The 20,813-nt window shown below is 39.5% G+C and overlaps 1 protein-coding gene across 1 annotated transcript in view; it reads right to left on the bottom strand.

Moving 5' to 3' along the window:
- Positions 1 to 9,386, bottom strand: part of bmper (BMP binding endothelial regulator) — a 43,739-nt gene extending 34,353 nt beyond the window's left edge. Inside the window, exons 1-2 of the mRNA XM_074683774.1 lie at positions 8,837 to 9,386; positions 353 to 438 (exon numbers count right to left, since the gene is read on the bottom strand). Of these exons, the coding sequence (XP_074539875.1) occupies positions 353 to 438; positions 8,837 to 8,984 (234 nt within the window). The 5' untranslated portion in view covers positions 8,985 to 9,386. The remainder of the gene's footprint in view (positions 1 to 352; positions 439 to 8,836) is intronic.
- Between the last annotated feature and the right edge of the window lie 11,427 nt (positions 9,387 to 20,813).

The raw sequence follows: 20,813 nt of genomic DNA, 5'->3' as shown, positions 1-20,813 counted from the left end.
AGCCGGGCCGAGCCAGGACAGCGTGACGACGAGCGCGTCTGTTAAAGCAAACAATCCTCACTTCACGTTTCACCACCGAGTGTTAAAGAGCGGACACTTCCACATCAGCGGGACGCCAGAAAAACCTGAAACCTCCTCCTCATGAGACACAAATCTTCATCTTTCACAACTTTTTAACAACAAAGAATCAATAACCAGCTCTCCAAGCGTCCCTATCAGCTTTTAAAGATCCAAACAGCAGTTTCCTCATCACGTTACAGGAAACAAACAGAGCAGGAGGCAGCCGCTCAGCTGGGATGATAAGGGTAATGAGATTAATCAGGGATGAGAAGTGTTGGGGTTTGAAACCTACCAGACACACGCAGGTGATGCAGGGGTTGTCGGTGATGTTGGGGATGTGGAGGACCTCGCCTTCGTTCTCACAGCTCGCCTCCGTTCCTGCAAAAAACGACAAGAAGGTAAAAAAATACGATCATGAATTTTATTTTTAACGCATCAAACATGACTCAAAACAATGGATGACATAACAGCTCCGTGAAAGTGAAGCCAAACATATGGAGCTCTGATGCAGAGATTGATATCCTGCAAAAACTTTACTTTAGAAATTAAGCATTGTGGACCACAAGCTCTCTGATTGGTCGGCTGAGTGGGATCGATTTCCTGCTTTCACAATACTTCCTGAATCGACGCACATCGTCCACTTTATTCCTCTAGATACTGTTCGGCTAACATCAAAATATATCAGTTTCAATTTGACACGATCTGCTCAAAATCACAGAAAATTTGACCGAATTGAAACAATCTGACAGTCATGCATACCACACTGCCCCCATGTGTTCAGGAGGAGTATTGCAGACACATCAACCCAGGAGTTTTTAGCGCTTTGGAAGTAAAAACAAGGCTGCATTTTAATAGATTTGGTGTAAAATATAATTCAGTGGGATCAAAGGAGCAGATTGGCAGCTGTGTCGACCAATCAGGCTCTCGCAGCGGAAATTGGGGAGTTACAGGAAGGTGATTTAACTTTTTTTCTTTCGGCAAACAGAGACGGAGATTGACTCTTTTCCACCCTACAGCAGGGCCTCTGCCCACTTGTATTAACTGCTCACTGCATTTTCTTGCCAAAGATGAGATAAGACGAGATGAGATAACAAGATTAGATGAGATGGTAAGAGGCAATGAGAATATGAGAATATAAAATGAGATGAGAGGAGATGACAGAAGAGAAGAGAAAAGAAAATGAATACAGAGAAGATAATATAAGATAATATGAGATGAGAGATGATTAGATAAGACAAGAGGAGATGAGATTGGAGAAGATGAAATAGGTGAAGACAAGATTAGAGATAATGAGACGCCAAAAAAAACGAGATTAGGGAAGACAAGATGAGTTAAGATGAAATAGTTGAAAATGATATGAGATGAGAAGATTAGATGTGATGAAATGAGAGGATGAGAATATGAAATAAGATGAGAGAAGATGATGGAAGAGAAGAAAACGATAGAAGGGAAGACAACATGAGATTATACGAGATGAGAGATGAATAGATAAGATTAGAGAAGATGACATGAGATGAGACAATAGAAGATGATATGAGATTAGAAAAGATGAGATATGAGAAAATGAGGAAAGGGAAGATGAGACGCGTTAAGATGAGATGGGAAAAGAAGAGATGAGAGAAGATGAGATGCCAGGCAATGAGATGACAATGGATCAAATGAGAATATGAGATGAGATGACAAGGAGATAAGGAGACGGGGAGATGAGACAAGATGAGGACATGAGGAGATACAAACATGAGATGAGAAAACAAGTCAAAGTACAACTTTAAAAGGGAGGAAGTGAAAAGAAACAGATAAATTGTTTGATGAGATTAGATGAGATGAGAGAAGATGAGATGAAAAAGCGTGTAAGGGTGGTTGCTTGATTTTTGGGTATCATCTTACGAAAGGTTTTAAGCATCAGAAAACTCAAGCAGAGTTAAAAACCATACAGAAACTGGCCGCTGAGGAGACACTGTTACTGAGATTGTCCCGTCAAATAATGCAAACATCTTTAATAAGCCTTTTTTCTTTTTCAGGACTCATGCTACTCTCGGTTTTGACCATTTTTTGAGCTCACAAGTTTCAAAACACAGCTCTGCATTTCTAAAAAATCAAACTATCATCCTGACACTGATGTTTTTTCTCAAGGTGTTTCTGAGGAAGCATTTTAGCATTTTCAACAAACTGAAGAAAATCAGAATCTCTCTAACGTCTACTTCTCTAAAAATCAGTTGAGATGCTCCTTCAGAGCGCTCAGTCACTCCCAGTGTTTGTTTCCCTCCTCGTCTGCTCTGTGAGTCCAGGTAAAAGCAAATGTTTAAACTCGCTCTTAAAAACCTGAGAGGTTAGTTTGTCAGACGGTGAATGTAATCTGAACCGAGCACAGGAAACGACCCCAAACAGAGGGGTTTATGGGTAGAGACGCACAGATGTCAGTGGCTCCTCCTGCTCTGCAGACGGACACGACGAGGTTTGCTGAGCCGAGGTCATCGTAGGTGAGTGTCAAACAACTTCCTGTTTCTGCTCATGTCTCTTCCTGTGATCTTATCTCTCTCATCGTTTGAGGTGATTTATTTACTTTAAATTAGTTTGAATTTTTCTGCTTCATATCCTGATGTTTTATTCAATCCTCCTTTTTTCTTCTTCTTGAGTCTGAAACCCTGAGTTGTAAACTCTACTTTACGTGTCTCTATCCTGGACGTTTATTTATCTTACGTTTCATCCAAAAACTCCACATTTCTGCAGATCACTCAGTTAAAAATACTAAAAATTTCCCATGTGATACCTGCTGAAAAATAACGCTGAGCAGAAACTTCTGGAGCAATGTTTGTTCAGTCTTATCGATGCATTACCACCTCTGACTCCTGACCCGCTGACCTCAGGGTTTGTCTTTAAATTGACGACTGAGGAATCGCTACTTTGCTTCACGTCCCCCTGAAAGATAAGTGACTGTGTGACCAGGATTAGTCATAAGTTCAGAAAGGATCAAATTCGTGGAAACGTTTGAAATAAAAATAGTCAAATAGATAAGAGATGAGATAGAAGATGAGATTAGAGAAGATAAGATGAGTTAAGATGAGATGAAATGAGAAAGGACAAGATAATAAAAGGTGAGATGGGAGGCAATGAGATGAGAGTGGATGATGTGTGGAAGATGAGATAAGACGAGACGAGACGAGACGAGACGAGATGAGATGAGAGGAGAGGAGTAGATTAGATGAGATGAAATAAGAAGATGAGAATATGAAATAAGAAACGAGAAGATGCCAGAAGAGAAGAAAAGAGAAAGAAAATGAAAGAAGAGAAGAAATTAAGAGATAATGAGAGATGCATAGATAAGATGAGAGGAGACCAGATGAGATGAACCAAGAGAAGATGAGAGAAGATGAGATAGAAGAAGATGAGATTAGAGATGAATGTAATGAGGATGAAATGAGTTAAGTTAAAATGAGATGAAATGGGAAAGAACAAGATGAGAGAAGGTGAGATGGTAGGCGATGAGATGACAGTGGATCAAATGATAACATGAGATGAGACAATAAGAAGATAAGATGGGGAGATGAGACAAGATGAGGACATGAGGAGATAAAAAACATGGGATGAGAAATTAAGTCAAAGCAAAGGGAGAAAGTGAAAAGAAACAGAAAACTTTAGTCGTGGTCTGAGAAAAGTCCCAGGGAAACTCTGTGCATGTGTGAACTCAGCTCATTTCTACCAGCTGGTTTTACAAAAAGCAGACACCTCATGTGTTTATCTGATATTCTGATTAAAAACACGAGTTTAGAGAATTTTGAATTTTACTGGAATTTTGTGAAAAATTCTGGAGTCTGTGCATGTGTGAACGCACCTCAACACGAATATCTATTTCCCATCCCAAGATTTTTTGCCAGACAGAGCATAGGAGACACTTTAAGACAGGCATACATCTTTCTTGAGTTGTAACCAGAGACAAATTGGTTTAAATTAAATTTAGAGCGTCTGATGATCGAATTTTAGGTCGAACTCTCTGATGCTCCTCAGACCAAAATGCACAAATTTATTTATTCAAACAGTTGGAAAAGGCTGATTTGAGCTCCTGTCAATCAAAATTGGGTATCCTGGTGAAAGAAAAGTGTGCACAAAGAATTTCAGGGAAAGTTTCTTGAATTTGTGAAGTTTTCGGGGTTCTGTGCATGTGTGAACGCACTTCCACACAAAGAAACAGTTTCTACCAGGAGAATTAGGAATAGTTTTAAGAGTTTCAGACGCTTTTTCTCACCTTCAACTTGAGAAACCAAACATTAAATTAGATCTAGAGCCTCTTTGAAGTTTAGTGTAAAAGTTTTTGAAGTTGGAAAGCCGTCAAAAAAAAAAAAAGTTTTAAGCTCTTTTTTTTTTTATTTCAAAACTAAGAAAATGCTGATTTTAGCTCCTGTTGATGTTTTGCTGAAATAAACACCTGTAGAGAGAATTTTGGGAACTATTTCTTGAATTTAGGAAGATTTTTTGGATTTTACGGAGCATGTGTGAATGAAATGTGACTGTAAATCTTCCACAGGCACAAATACCTGTTGTAGGAGCTGGAAATCTTCTCAAGCGTGCAGACATTAACCTCAGTGTGTGTTGACGGTTTGAAGCTCAGGGTCTTACAGGTTTACTTTCAGATCCAGACCAAGTTTTTATCAGGATTTACTTCGACTAAACCCAGAAACAACATCTCCTCTCACCGCGGCGAGCCGCCCAGCAGCCGGGCTGTAGATCCTGGCAGAGCAGACGAACCCCGCCGACTCCACCAACACTGTAAAATTTACAGCCTTCAAGTGTAATTAAACTGGCAGGGCTGTAAGTGGAGGAGGTGGGCGGGGAGTGGGGGGTTAAGAGGGGTCGGAGGGTGCAGGAGAGGAGGAGGAGGAGGAGGAGGAGGAGGAGGGGAGTCTGTCTCCGAGGTCTCATATTCAGTCTGACAGAATAACTTCCTCTTCTTCCTCCTATCTATCCATCAAGATCCAGATAGCTCATGCATATTAAAGCTCACAGAGGGAAAGGGAAAACCTGAGATTATTGCAAACAGGAGGCGACAGGGAGCGCGATGTTAGGGAGGAAGGAGGCTGCAGGAGAAGGGGGATGTCTTAGATTCTGAAAGTCAACCACACCTTCAACAGAAACTTTGATTTCTTTGTCCAAATTTGTCTTATTTAAATCTCTAGAGTCTGTTTTCCCTCTGTTTGCAGAATTTACACGATTGGCTCCAAATGTCACATTCATGCATCGATCCACTGATAACAGAGGGATCAGTTTGGAGCTACAACTGCTCCAAACGTCAAACATTTCCATGTGTCAATCTTTCCAGAAAGTTTAAGCATTTTATCTTGTTTAGTTTTCTCACAGTTTGAGACAGACTGACGTAATCACGAAATTAAAAAAACCTGATTTTCGTCTTTCTTCTTTCACTGCAAGAAACTGAAATCTTATCAAGTGTTTTTGTCTTATTTTCAGTAGAAAATGTCTTTTTAGACTCAATATGAGCCACATTCACCTGACCAGTCCTGAAAAACGTCTTGTTTTAGGTTATTTCAAGGCAAAATTGAGGTCTGAGTTGCCCATAACAGGTAAAAAATCTGAAAATTGAAGAGAAATTTGCTTTAAACTAAAATAATGTCTTAATACAAGTAACTTTTCTGTTGTTACAGCATTTCAGACCTCATTTTTTGTCTTTAAAAACAGGACATTTTTCTGGACTAGTCAGTTGATTGAGTATAAAAAGACATTTTTTACTGGGAATAAGACAAAAAGACTTGATAGGATTTCAGTTTTCTGCAGTTTTACTCTTATTCTCAGCAGGGGCGTATTTAGTGGTTTGGGGGCCCAAGGCAAACCCAGTCAATGGGGCCCTCCATGTCCTTGTAACTCCTCTTCCTCAGAGCTAGACTGGCCTTCCCTGGGTCCACTGTCTCTTTCCCAGAATCAAGACATGAGACAGTGCTGATCTTGTACATGCTAACTTAACCCAACTAAATGCATTTCCTCAAGTTCTGTACTTTAGTTTGATTCAGGAAAAAGTGAATCCATCATTTAGTCCACTTTGTCCTGGATTTGAAATCTTTAATGGTCCATTGACAGCTTATTTGTCCCACAGTGGGGAATTTACAGAGTAACAGTAACAAACAAGAAAGGATGAAGTGAAAAACATTACAATAGGTAAATAAAAAAATAAATGAAATAAAATAAAAAAAAATAAAATAAATAAAAAATAATAATTAAAAAAATATATTTTATTATATTAAATATTATTTTTATTTTAAAAATAAAAATAAATAATGAAAAAAAATTAAACATTTTTTTTAGTAAAGAAAAAATATGTAAATATCAAGCACAACATCAAACTGGAAAAAAATCTACTGAAAGAGGTGATATTTACAGTTACCATACTTTTTGGTACTATTATTTTAAATTTAATGTATTTTTATTTGACCCCCTGTCCAGTGAGTTATGTTTCCAAAAAAAGAGATTTATACAATAATGTTTATCACCAACTCAAGAAGTTTGATTTAGAGAAAATGATCCTGTTTCCTGGGCTAGATAAAGTCCTTAAAATCCTAAAAGTCTGATATGTTTATCTCAGATCTCAGAGCAACATTGGTTTTATTTCACACTTGGTTGAAAATAAGAAAAAAATGTGAAAAAAGTGTTTTTACCACTTTCTTCCTGAATCAAATGTTCAGATGTGTTGTAACATGGAATAGCCCATTGAATAAGAAGGGAGGGGGAGGACCCAAAACCATCATTACAGATTAAGACTTCTGATGGATTTTGAAGCATGTGAAGTAAGATTTAGAAAAAAGAAATGCTTTCAGTTGAAGAGAACTTCATAAATCAATTTTTAAGAGATGCTTTGGGGGCCCCTGGGAATCTTGGGGCTAAGTGTTTGCCTAATTGTAGCTACGCCCCTGATTCTCAGTTTTTATTCCCCCCAGCCTTTCTTAAACCTTCTGATATACATCAAATATTCATGCATTTGGATTATTTTACTCAACTTAGCATCAAAACACAAAAATAAGACATGAAAGGGAAAAAAATCCTGCAACAAAAAGAGTCAAATATTGCTTTGAATCATTTGTGGGGCAATAAGTAGCTCCTGAGTTGATGCATCAATGTGCAGCATTTTGCAACTTGAGGTGTGCTTTTCTTAGATGTATTACTGCATCACATTTTTTCAAGTTATGTTTTATTTTAGATGCACATTTTATCAATGTAGAGTCAATAGAGGATTTCATGCCTGTTGTAGTTTTTTTCTTCTACATCCAAGTTTGGTGAATATTTATGCATATAAGAAGTTTATTCTTCCAAAGATTCATAGAAGGAGCTCAACAGTTTTGTTAAATTCAGGTGTGAAGGTTGTCAGACATGGGGCCAAGTGCTGAGCTGCGATTTTTGGTGAAACTGAGCAAACACAGGCCTCATTGCTCGTTTCAGGGCTCAAAACTCTCACTCAGTAACTGTTGCTCCACCTGCTGCAGCTGAAATCTGTCCAACCACCTCCACCCCTCTCTGGATGATCCATCTGAGACAACAGGTGGAGGACTCAGCTCTGCAGAAAGTCCTGTCCTGATCCGGACAGCTTCCAGGCCCCTGCGCCTCTGTTTCATGTCAAACGGACTACAGAGACCCATCTGGTACAGGTTTGGTCCCCTTCCATCTGATCTGTGAGTGGAGATAACAGCCAGGAGAGAGGAGCCCTGCTAATCTGGATCTCCTCTTATCAGGAGCAGAGCGGACGTGCGTAAAGTTATTCCTGTCTCCGTCATGTGAGGGTGAGCTCTGCTCTCAATCAGGCTTCAAATGAAATTATAGAAAACTCAGCTTCTGAAAACCTCTACATGACCCCAAAGACGCGGAGGAACTGGATGAAAGAGATTAATCTGATCATCTGTTGTTCCCTTGGAGAGCCGGAGGAGGCGGCGCGGAGCTGCTCCTCACGCCGCTGATCAGAGCCTGAGCGCCGGGCAGCCTCCCGCGGCTCCCGGCCTCTCCGCGCTCCACATCCACCTCACATTTCCCAGTGATCCCAGTGATCCCAGTTTCTGCAGGGCGGAGAAATGATCTCCTGCGATGCAACCCGGAGTGTTCACCCGCGGTTTGCGCTTAACAGCATGTTTTTAGCGTCAAAAAAGTGCGTTAATTACAACTTCCACAGGCGCAAACAACTATTTAAGAGAAGGCAGCTTTTAATTTTAAAGAGAGAACTCTGAATTAAAGTTTTTAAATATCTGTTTAATGCTCCTTAAATTGATTTAAAGTGCTTTATATTAGCTGGAGCCCCCGTGATTTATGGAAGGCAGAAGAAAAATTGCGCGTAAATAACACGTTTGAGGAGCGAGCAGGGCGGATTTTTGTGGCTTTTTTCCTCCCTGTTTCCACCTCGCAGGGAGGCACAGGGAGGATAACCCGGGTCACACTGAAAACCAGCTCTATTTTCAGCATCAAACTCAGAGTTTAGCCGCTTTCCAAACCGCAAAAACGCGTAAAAATGTCATTTTCTGCCTCATTTTGTGTCTCTTCTCTCCTGTTTTGTGATAAAAATGCGCTTTTAAGAAGTTTTTAGAGCAGAAGTTGTGAGTAAATGCTCTTTTTAGATTTTCTTTTTGATAAACTTGAAGTCAGCTGTAACATTTTGTGTGATTTAGTAAAACACAGAGCGCAGGAGCTCGGAGGAGACGCAGCAGACTAAATAACCGGGCTCTGGGTCGGGTTTTACGCACGGTGGGAGCTCTGATGTGTTATTAAGAAGCCGTGTGATTCCCTTTAATCTTACCTGTAATTAGCGGAGAGGAGGACCGGGGCGTCAGGAGCAGCAGCAGAAAAGTGAAGAAAAACCTACAGGTGGACCAGGAGCAGGAGCAGGAGCAGGAGCAGGAGCAGGAGCAGGAGCAGGAGGGAGGGTTCGAGCAGCGGAGCAACATCCTCAGCGAAACCGGAGCCGAATCAGAAAGGAACCGAACTAATCCAACAAGATCCAGGTGGGGTGGGGTGTCGTCCTGGGTGAGTCCGGCCTCATCAGTGGAGCGCAGAGGGAGGCAGAGGCGCGATCACTGCGGCATTAAAATGACAAAGACGCGCCGAGAGGCAGCAGACAGCGCGGCTGCTCATGTCCTAAACCACGAGCCAGTCCACAATCCTGCGCGTGAGAGGATCCAGAAAAACCAAAGAGTCCGGAGCGCAGAGAAAGACTGAGTCCTGGTTTCACCGAGCCGGGAAAGTCCTCTGTGATGAGCATACACAGGAAGTCTCTCCAGGACTAGATCCGTGTGATTCCGCGCTCCGGGTCCTGGAGTCCGTGTGGCTCATGGATGCTCGGTGCCGACTGTCCGAGACGCAGCAACAGACTGCACACACACTCTCACACACACTCTCTATGTGAGCAGCGTGAACCGGCCTCCTCCTCCTCTCCTCCTCCTCCTCCTCCCTGCGCTTAAAGCGGACCTGTGGTGTCGGAGCGCAGCGCAGAGCCAGAAAGTCCTGCCTCCTCTGTGAGAGCCGGGACCTCCTCCTGCCTCCAGACCAGAGCCTCTGTGGTCCTGGGAGCTGGATCTCCTGCAGGCTGCTCCCACAGCTCCTTTTGTTATTTAAAGGTTTTAATAATCAGGCGCTCTGCTCCTCTCTGCCCCGGTCTGTGTGTCTGCTACTGAACCCCTGAGTGCTGTAAACTCTCTGTATGAGTGTGTGTGTGTGAGAGTGTGTGTGTGTGAGTGTGTGTGTGTGGATCCAGTTTCATTACAGACGAAGCAGGGGAGCTACATGTGCTTAATGTCTGAGCCTCAGATTGAAATGAGGAAGAGAAGATCAGTGATTTCTGTCAGACTCTGTGAGACACAGAAGAAACAAACACCTGAGTGTCTTTAAATGCTTCTTTAAAGTCTTGATACACACCTGAGAGGAGCCTAAAGTCACTAAAGGTGTGTTTCTGAAACACTGCTCCATGAGTGGATCTGAATTTTCTGTTTTCTCCTGAATTCAGTTTTGAAAAGGTTAAAGCCTCAGTGAGGAGTTTCTCGATGATCTGGAAAAAGTCTCTCTTCTAATTATAATCCTGATCCTAATCCACACTTTAAAACGAGATTATCAGCAACACTATAAATTATTTCTAAATGCTGCTTCATCCGATCCGATATTACAGGACCGGATTCATTTACGGCACGTCTAAGTCTCCATGACAACACCACGCCAGCTGATGAAGTTTAGCAGAGAGAAGAGAGATCTGAGTTTTTCTCTGCTGAAAACAATTTCTGTGATTAGTTTTGTAGTGATGGTGGACACTGGAGCCTAACTGTCAGACAGAAAAAGTACAGAAGAGCAGAAGAAAGAGAAACAGGAGAGAGATAGAGCACAAGCTAAAGGCTAAAACATGAGCTAAAGTCTTAAAAATAAGCTAAAGGGTAAAACTAGAGCCACAGACTTAAACACAGGATAAAAGATAAAACACGTGCTAAAAGCTAATACATTGGGTAAAAACTAAAACATAAGCTAAAGGCTACAACACGTGCTAACAGCTTAATCATTAGCTAAAGACTAAAACTCCAGCTACAGACTTAAACACAGGATAAAGGATGAAACACATGCTAAAGGTTAACACATTAGCTACAAGCTTAAAGCTTAAACATGAGCCAAAGGCTAAAACACAATTGTATAAAAATTAAAACAAAAGCTAAAGGCTAACACACAAGCTACGAGCTTAAACATGAGCTAAAAGCTAAAACTAGAGCTACAGACTTAAACACTGGATAAGAAAATATAACACATGCTAAAGGTTAACACAAAAGCTAATGGCTTTGGTACAGGTTAAAAGACTTGAACATGAGCTAAAAGCTTTTAAATGAGCCAAAGGCTAAAATACAAGCTAAAGGCCTATAATTGGTTGAAAACTAAAACATCAGCTAAAGGTTAAAAAAAAGGTAAACGTTTTAACATGAGCTAAAGGCTTAAACATGAGCCAAAAGCTAAACACAAGCTAAAGGCTAATGATTGGGAAAAAATTAAATCATGAGCTAAAGGCTAAAACACAAGCTAAAGCCTAGTACATGTAGTAAAAACTAAAACATATGCTAATGGCTAAAACACGAGCTAAAGGCTAAAACACAAGCTCCAGCTTGTTTTACCCTTAAGCCTATTTTTTAGCCTTGATCAAGGCTTAAAAATAGGCTAAAGGGTAAAAATAGTAAAACTAGAGCTACAGACTTAAACACAGGATAAAAGATGAAACACATGCTTAAGGTTAATACATGAGCTTAAGGCTAAAGCACAAGCTAAAGGCTAATACATAGGTTCAGCTGTTTTTGGTTATGTCAATAAGCTTTAAATATAGCCGGCTACTAGTCTACGGTACAAACTGACAAAGTTAGCTTGTTGTCATGTTTCGGAGCGTAGCTCTACCTAACTGTTGATAGCTAACTGATTGTTAGCTGGTGGAGCTGGATCTGGTGAAATGTAGAGTAAAAAAGCAGATCTGATCTACGTTTATTCCCAAAACAAACACATGTTCAGTCACGTCTTTACCACAGTGTGCATGAGACTCCGAGCCAAAAGGTGGCGCTGCAGTCCTCTTCAAACAGATCCTCCTCCCAGTCTTATCAGTAGAAATTTCTCCGATTTATAGTTTTTATTTCTACTTGTATAGACACAGTCCTCTGACACAAACATTAAAAATGTCACATAAATATTGTTTATTGCTCTGATTGTAAAGTGAACTCATCATTTTCTCTGGATGGAAAATAAATCATCGTCGTCCTGACGTCGGACACTAAGGGGACACTTAAGGACTTCACAGATCAGCTGTTATAAATTTACAGAAACATTTGCATCAGTGGAAGATTTAAGATGCAAAACCAAATTACAGCTGAGGAGAAAAATGTCTGAATGTTGTTTTTTTGCAGATTAAAGTTTTGATTTTGGGGAAAAAACCTTCTCCTCCACGCTGCGTCTGCATCACCAATCCATAAATCTGCTGCAGTCTGCAGTCCACATTAAAGTCTTATGTGACAGATGAGGAGGATTGCATGACAGTGTGTGTGTGTGTGTGTGTGTGTGTGTGTGTGTGTGTGTGTAGAGGCTCTTTAAAGTGGCAGCTCGTCAGAAGCTCAGACGGGAGGAAAAGCGAGTCTTCAAAGAAATAATGAGGACCCACCCAGCAGCTTTTAACGGAGCGTCAGACGCCGAGCCGCTGCTGCTGCACGCTGGGAAACACACACCAGACACACACACACCAGATACACACAGATCAGGTGTGTGTGTGTGTGAGAAAGAGAGAGTGTGTTAGAGGAGTGTAAGTAAGAAAAAACTGAATGAAAGCAACAGAGAGAAAGTGTGTGTTCGGGGTGTGTGTGTTCGGGGGAGTCTTGGTAACATTAACCACTAGATGGCAACAAAGAGAGAGTGGGGAGGCTGACCACACACACACACACACACACACACACACACAGACACACACACAGAGGAGTGGATGTCCTGCTCTGGACTCTGAGGTCTTACATGTCGCTGTGTTTGGGTTCAGACCAGATTGAGTCTGGATTTCAGTGGACTTCCTGTCCCACATTGGGGGGAGGAGCTGATCAGGAGGTTTTTGAAACTCGGAGTTGAGTCCACAGAGCGAGGAGCAGAAACCTGGAGGACCAGGACTCTGCAGGACTGACCTGCAGGGAGGGAAGTCCACGAAGCGTCTGAGCGTCACCCTGGCGCAGACGGGAGGGGGTCCCTGCGGCTCTGAAGTTAAAGCCCCCTGCAGTCGGCAGGTCTGGTCCTGAGAGGCTTTGAGGGGGAGGATGGGGGAGGAGGGGAGAGGTCAAACCCAGCTGTCTGAGTCAGGAGACTCTCACTAAGCCGGATTCACATGAGCACCCCTGAAATCTGTGGAAAGATGTCACCAAAGCTTCCAGAGCGGCTCGTTCACACACGCTCCGCGCAGAACGAAGATGGTTTTTATGTTTCTTATAGAAAAAATACAGAGTCTGCACTGCTGCCAAAAGGCCTGTTAGTCAGAAATTCAGAAGGCCTGTTAGTCTGAAAGTTTGAGCACTCTTTAGTCAGAAAAACCTAAATGGCCCAAAAGTGAGAAGGCCCATTAGTCAAAGGCCTGTTAGTCAGAAATTTAAAAAGGCCCCTTGGCCAGAAAGAAAGAAGGCTCGTTAATTAAAAATGTCCAATAAGTCAGAAGGCACATTAGTCAAATGGCCTGTTAGTCAGAAATTTAAAAAGGCCCCTTGGTCAGAAAGTGAGAAGGCTAATTAGTTTAAAAAGGCCTATAATCAGAAAGCACATTAGTCAAAGGCCCATAATTCATAAAATCAGAGTTAATAAAAAAAAATTGTCTGGTAGTCAGAAAATCTGTTAGTCGCACAATCAGATGGTGTGTTAGTCAGAAAAGCCCATAACTCAGAAAACTAGAAGACCTGTAAGTAAGAAAAACAAAAGGCCTTTTAGTCGGAAAAGCCAAATGGCCTGTCAGTCAGAAAACCAAAAAGTCCCTTAGTTAGAAAGTAAAAAGGCTGATCAGTTAAAAAAAGCCCGTAAGTCATAAAATCCAGAGGCCTGTTAGTCATAAAAGCCCAGAAGTGAGAAATTCAGAAAGTTTGTTAGTCATAATTATTATTGTTATTACTATTACTTTGTATATGTATGTATGTGTATATAGCTTATTATTTTCTTTTCCTTTTTCTAAATTTTTTAAATATTTTATTGAATTATTTTCTTTCATTTTATTATTATTATTATTATTATTATTATTATTATTATTATTATTATTATTATTATTATTATTATTTTATCTATTTATTTATTTTTCTTTTTTTCTCTTTTATTCTGAAAAACTTAATGCAGATTTGGCCTTTTTTTTGGGGGGGGGGGGGGTTATTTGCATGTTCATTGTCACAAATGGTAAATATCTGCTTACCTTGTGCCAAAAATTCAATAAAAAAGAATGTTGAGAAAAAAAAAAAAAAAAAAAAAGTTTGTTTGTCAGAAAACCAAAAGATCACTTAGTCCGAAAATCAGAAGGGCTGTTAGTCAGAAAAGCTCACTGGTCAGAAAACCAGAAGACCGGTTTGTAAGAAAACCAAATGGCCTGTCAGTCAGAAAACCAAAAGTAAGTCAGAGGGCTTATTAGTCAAAGGCCTATAAATCATAAAATCAGGAGGCCTGTTAGTCCCAAAAGCCCGTAAGTCAGAAATTAAGAAGGCCTGGGAGTAAGAAAACTAAAAGGCCCCTCAGTCAGAAAGTTAAAAGATTCATTCATTTAAAAAATGGACCATAGGTCAGAAGACACATTAGTCAAAGGCCCACAAGTCATAAAATCAGAAAGCCTGTTAATCAGATGAACCAAATGGCCTGTTAGTAAGAAAATCTGGTAGTTGCAAAATTAGATGGCCTGTTAGTCAGAAAAGCCCAAAAGTGAGAAATTCAGAAAGCCTGTTGGTCAGAAATCCAAAAGACTCGATAGTCAGAGTATCAGAAGGCCCATTAGTCAGAAAACCAGGAGACTTGTTAGTAAGAAAACCAAAAACCTTTTAGTCAGAAAAGCCAAATGGCCTGTCAGTCAGAAAACTAAAAGGTCCCTTAGTCAGAAAGTAAAAAGTCTTATCAGTTAAAAAAAGGCCCGTAAGTCAGGAGGCTTGTTAGTCAAAGGCCTATAAATCATAAAATAAAGAGGCCTGTTAGTCAGAAAAGCCCATAAGTCAGAAATTCAGAAAGCCTGGTGGTCAGAAAACCAAAAGACAAGTTAGTCAAAAAGTTAGAAGGCCTCTTAGTCAGACAGGCCAAAATCTGAAGACCTGAAAACATGAAGAGGAAAAAAAACGTTCTTTTTATTTTTCTGCTCCAGTTTGAAGTCGAACACGTGGTGAGTTATCGTCGTGACCTCCTGGCTTTCTAAAACTGTAAGAAACAACATTATTTTCTTCCCTCTGGAAACACGTGTCCTCCTGATTCTTCGACAACAACGACAGATTAACATGTCGCCGACTCTGCTCGTAAAACCAGGAGAGAATGAAGTGAGCTGGATCCCAGACCTCCCACACTTTCCTCCTCTCCTCCTCTGAAACAGACGCTCGGTTTATAATCACACACATCATCAGACCCTGAAACAAATGTGTTTCCAGGGTGTTCGTTTGTCCTCCGACAAGGTGCAAGAAAGGTTCATAAAAAGCTCCATAAAGCTCTTTAAGATCTGCTCGAACTCTCAGCGTCAGAGCGATTAAACAGCTCTTTGTTTTTTATGGAGCGGTTCCACCCTGAGCTCCTGATTCAGACTTTTATTATTTATCTCCAACAGCTGCAGGACGCAAACACCAGCCAACAGACGAGCGGACGCTCCTACAGCCCAGCCGAGACACAAAACTGTGAGAGTCTGTCTGCAGGGTATGACAGAGGCCTGTTAGTCAGAACGTCAGAAAGTCTGAAAGTTAGAAATTCAGATTGTCCTTTATTCAGAAGTTAGAGGGCTGATAAGTCAGAAAATCACAAGGCCCTTTAGTCAGAAAATGAGAAGGTCTGTTAGTCAGAATGTCAGAAGGTCTATAAGTCAGATATTCAGATTGTCTTTTATTCAGAAGTTAAAAGGCCGATAAGTGAATAAATCAGAAGGTCTGTTAGTCAAATATCAGGAGGTCCATTGGTTAGAAGCAAAAAGGTCCTGTAGTCAGACAATCAGAAAGTCTGTCAGTCAGTAAATCACAAGGTCTGTTAGTCAAAAGAAAGAAGATCCGTTAGTCAGAAAATCAAAAGGTCCTTTAGTCAGAAAATGAGATGGTCAATTAGTTATATAATCAGAAAGTCCATTAGTCAGAAAACCAGAAAGTCCATTCATTACTAAACCAGAAGGCCCTTTAGTCAGAAAATCAAAAGGTCCTTCCCTCAGGACTAAGAAGGCATGTAAGTAAGTAAATGAGAAGGTCTGTTAGTCAAAAAAACGGTAATCAATTAGTCAGAAGTAAGATGATCCTGTAGTCAGAAAGTTAGAGGGCCCTTTAGTCAGAAAATCAGAAGGTCCGTTATACAAAGAAAGTAGATCCGTTAGTCAGAAAATCAAAAAGTCCTTCCCTCAGAACTACAAGGCATGTTAGTAAGTTAACTGAAGTTCTTTTAGTTAAAAAATCAGGAGGTCCATTGGTCAGAAAATCAGAAGGTCTGTTAGTCGTAGGACAGAAGATCCGTTAGTCGGAAAATCAAAAAGCCCTTTAGTCAGAAAATGAGATGGTATTTTAGTTAGATAATCAGAAAGTCCATTAGTCAGAAAATCAAAATGTCCTTTCCTCATGAGTAAGAAGGCATGTCAGTAAGTAAATGGGAAGGTCTGTTAGTCAAAAAATCAGGAGTTTCATTAGTCAGTAGTAATACAACCCTGAAGTCAGAAAGTTAGAAGGCTTTTTAGTCATTAAATCAAAAGGTCTGTCAGTCAGAAAATCAGAAGGTCTGTTAGAAAATCAAAAGGTCCTTCCCACAGGAGTAAGGAGGCATGTTGGTGAGTAACTGGGAAGGTCTGTTAGTCAAAAATCAGGAGGTCCATTAGTCAGAAGAAAGATGATCCTGTAGTCAGAGAGTTAAAAGGCCCTTAAGTCCAAAAATCAGAAGGTCTGTTGGTCAGAGAATCAGAAGGTCTGTTAGTCAAAAGAAAGAAATCTATTAGTCAGAAAATCAAAAAGCCCTTTAGTCAGAAAATGAGATGGTATTTTAGTTAGACCATCAGAAAGTCCATTTGTCAGAAAATCAGAAATCCATTAGTTAGTAAACCAGAAGGCCCTTAAGTCAGAAAATCTTGGGCATGTCAGTAAGTTAATAGGAAGGTCTTTTAGTTAAAAAATCAGGAGGTCCATTAGTAAGAAGTAAGATGATCCTGCAGTCAGAAAGTTAGAAGGTCTGTTAGTCAGAAAATCAAAAGGCTTTTAGTCAGAAAATGAGATGGTCAATTAGTTAGAAAATCAGAGGGTCTGTTAGTCAGAAAATCAAAAGAACTGATTTTCAGAAAGTAATTCAGCTTGTCAGTCAGAAAGATAGAGGTTGTTAAGTCAGAAAGTCAGAAGGCTCACTAATCAAAAGGTCAGAGAGTTTATGTGTGTCATAAAAACAGAGAGTCAGTAAGAACGTCAGAAGGCCTGTTAGTCAGAAAGTTTGTTTGATTTAAGAATTTTTATTCAATCCAAATAAACTCTCTGACTAACAGGCCTTCTGACTAACTGGTATCCTGACAGCGGGACGTTTGATTTTCTGACTGATGGGCCTCCTGCTCCCCTCTGTGAGCGTCTGTCTGCTGTTTGAAACAGATGAAGGACGTGTTTCAGACTCTGTCACGCAGCGAGCAGAGGGCGTGGTCTCCAGCCTTTCATAAATGTTGTGACGTCACTGAATGAAACTGAATCGTGATCTCTCTGCGTTGCCACAGGAGCTGAATGTAACGTCTGATCATCCACCCAGGAACCCAAACACAGGATCAGTGTTGTTCACACAGAGGAGAAATCTGAGCCACTTAAGTTCCCCGTGGCCAAACGCTGCTGACGCTTCAAATCTGCAGCGGGAGTAAAATGATGCTGCAATTATCTGATCCCGTTTGTTTACGCCTTAAAGCCCCGCAGACAGAAATAAAAGCCACACTGAGCCTCCCCGTCTGAACCCAAACTCCACTTTACGACGCTGCGTCCAAGCGCCGCGGCCCGCTCGCACTTTGATAGTCGCAGTGTTGTTGTTTGATGTTTTTAAGAGCTGGGCGTGTGCCGCCGTGTTTGGCGGTTCCTCGCATCAGAGCGTGTTTACTGGACCGAGGCGACAAAGAGGGAAGACGTTACTGAGGAGGAGAGACTGGAAAACACAATCTGGAGAAGTGCTTAAGGTCAGAAATACAAAACACAAACCAGAGCAACGAGGAGGAGCAGGAGGAGGAGGAGGAGCAGGAGGAGGAGGAGGGGAGTGAAACGGTTTCAGAGGGAGAGCATCTTCATCATGGTCTCTGAAGAAGCTCCATCAGACTCTGACTCCTGCCTGTGCACATCAGATTAACACATCTTCTGTTTTTCACTCTGCAGAAAAATGACTGAGAGCAAACTGACCCCGTGAAAAAAACAGAAAGGACAGAGAAAAAGGAAGTACTTGGGGGTGTGTGAAGAGAAATATATACATTTTAAAAGTAAAGAAGTGCATTAGTGGTCTAAAGTTTTAGAAAAGCCCAGTTTTTCCACTGTTTTATTGCCTTGAAAGTTGGTGCGACCAATTGCTGAACATCAAGTGGTACCAGAGCCTCATGGCGAGCGTTATCCAACAATTTTATTCGCAGAAAGTCGTGTAACACTCTAAAAATGAGCAGGAAAAGACGATTCATGCAGAAAGAGACAGAGCATCAGGAAATTTCTAGAAAGAGGTTTTTGCTCCAGAGAAATGAGGTCAGAGAAAGTCAAGGTGAGCTCAGAGAGGAGAGTTTCCTTCAACCAGAACCAGGAGACCAGTTTCTGAGAGTCAACAGCTTCAAGCTTCAAAGAAGTGGTAGAGTCCCAGTCTCAGTTTCAGTTACTGTGAAGAGAAGACTTTGAGCTGCAGCTTTGACAGGTCAGACAGCAAAAAGAGAGACATCAATCACTAAGTTCTGCAATTTTTTTGAAATTCAAAGTTGTTTGAAAGTTTTAATTATTTTTTTACTTTAACATTTTTTAAGTTTTCAGCATTTTTTTTAATTTAAGCAAATTTTTGAAAATCTTTGAAATTTTTGAAATTTTAAGAATTCCTCTTTTTTTTTTGCAAATTTTTGACATTTCAAAATTTTTTATCCTGCTGCCCCGGGAATTTCAAGGGTTTTTTTTTTTGCAATTTTTTTTATTTTAAATTTTCCTGCAAATTTTGCATTTTTTAAGCAAAAAAAGAAAGATTTTTTTTTTCAATTTTTAGAACTTTTTTTTTTTTTTTTTTTTTTTTTTTTAGAAATTTGAGATATCAAGAATTTTCATATTTTTTGCAAGTTTTTGACATCTCAAAATTTTTTGAAACTGCTGCTCTGGATATTTTAAACTTTTTTTTTAAACAAATTTTTTAAATTTCAATTTTTAGCTAATTTTCCCAAATTTATTTATTTTTTTGCAAATATTTGTAATGTATTTATTTTCAAAAAATATTTGCAAATTATATATATATATATATATATATATATATATATATATAAAAAATTTGCAAATATTTTATATATATTTTTAATTATAACCATATATTTAGTTTTGTATATATATATATATATATATATATATATATATATATATATATATATATATATATATATATATATATACAAAACTAAGAAATCACATGTACCATTTTATAAATCTAAAAATTTCTTGTTTAGATAATTTTAACTAGATTTTACCCATAACACTATAGAATTTTATACACTTTATAGTCTTTGTTGTAAAGATTAAGTAGATTTTATGGCTCTTGAATGACTTTAATCCAGGTGAGCCGAGGAAAAAATGGCTCCATAGAAAGTAAAGGTTGCTGACCCTCTAACTCCACCCATGGACGACTGAAGACAGGAAGATGGAGGTATGGACTGATGAATCAAAGCTTGAACTCTTTGCTGCGTCATCAGGATTTTCTGTACGTAATGTGTGGAGCAGGCGAAGGGAAAGGTTCCTAAATGAGTACTTTGCATCAGATTGTTGGTTTATAATCTGCAGCACGTGCCCAAAAAAGAAAACAAAACAAGATGCAGACACTCGTCTCTCCTCCTCGTCTTCTCTAACCCACCAGGTAATCTCACAGATTAAGATTTCTTTGGGGAGAGACTTTAAGCAGAGCAAACAGAGCCAGTCGCTCATGATCCAATCAGCCCGCTCCAAGACGCCACAATTAACCGTTTAGATTTACTCAGAGGGATGAGGCGCTCAGGCTGTTTACTGCACCGTGAGTATTTACTCCACCCTGCCAGAAAAAAACAGCAGAAAGACGAGGAGATCTCTGCACGGTGAAGCTGGGACTAGGAGAAGGGACAGGGTTCAGTATGAGACGGTCTTTGGGTTCAAACAGGAGCAGACGTAGACTCGAGGATTCACCTGCTGGATCCTGAGGAGCTGGAACTGATAACCCAAATAATCTTTGGTGGTGGCAGAAACAAACAAAGAAACAAAAATGTGTGCATAACTTTAAGTCTAATTGTCTTGAAAAATAAATAAATAAAAATGAAAAATTCAATAAATGAGCAAAAAGTTCCCAAAAGTTTGAACTTTTAGAAATTTGCAAAAAAAAGAAAACATTAAACTACAATTGCATTGCATACAATGCTTTTTTTTTTTAATTTCAATCATTTGCAACAGTTTAAAAAAAATTGAAAATCAAAAACTTGCAAAAAGGGAAAAAAAATGAAATCTGATAAATTTGCAAAAACCTTAAACAATTTTGAAATTTAAGATTTTTGTAAATGTTATAAAGTTTAAGAAAGTTAAATTTTCAAAAAGAAAATGCAAAAATTTATTATTAAAAAAATTCAGTTTACAAAACTTTTAAAAATATTTGGAAATTTACAAAAATGCGATAATAATTGGAAATTTAAAACTTGCAAAAATTAAAATTAGCATACATGCAAAAATGTAAAAAAGAAACTCAATAAATAAGCGAAAATTTCAAGAAATTTTCAAATTTAAATTATTTGCAAATGTTACAAAAAAAGTTCAGAAAGTTGAAATAAAAAAAAGGCAAAAAAAATCTGTTTGCAAAACTTTTAAATTATTTCAAAATTTTCAAGAGAATTGTGTCAAAAAAAGGAAATTTTGAAAATT

Source organism: Halichoeres trimaculatus, unplaced genomic scaffold (genome assembly GCF_033239565.1).
Source record: "Halichoeres trimaculatus isolate MK-OKI-2021-1 unplaced genomic scaffold, fHalTri1.1 fHalTri1_scaffold_12, whole genome shotgun sequence".
In the NCBI taxonomy this organism is placed as follows: Eukaryota; Metazoa; Chordata; class Actinopteri; order Labriformes; family Labridae; genus Halichoeres; species Halichoeres trimaculatus.
The sequence above is the reverse complement of the archived record's forward strand: the minus strand, read 5'-3'. Positions and strand labels throughout refer to the sequence as shown.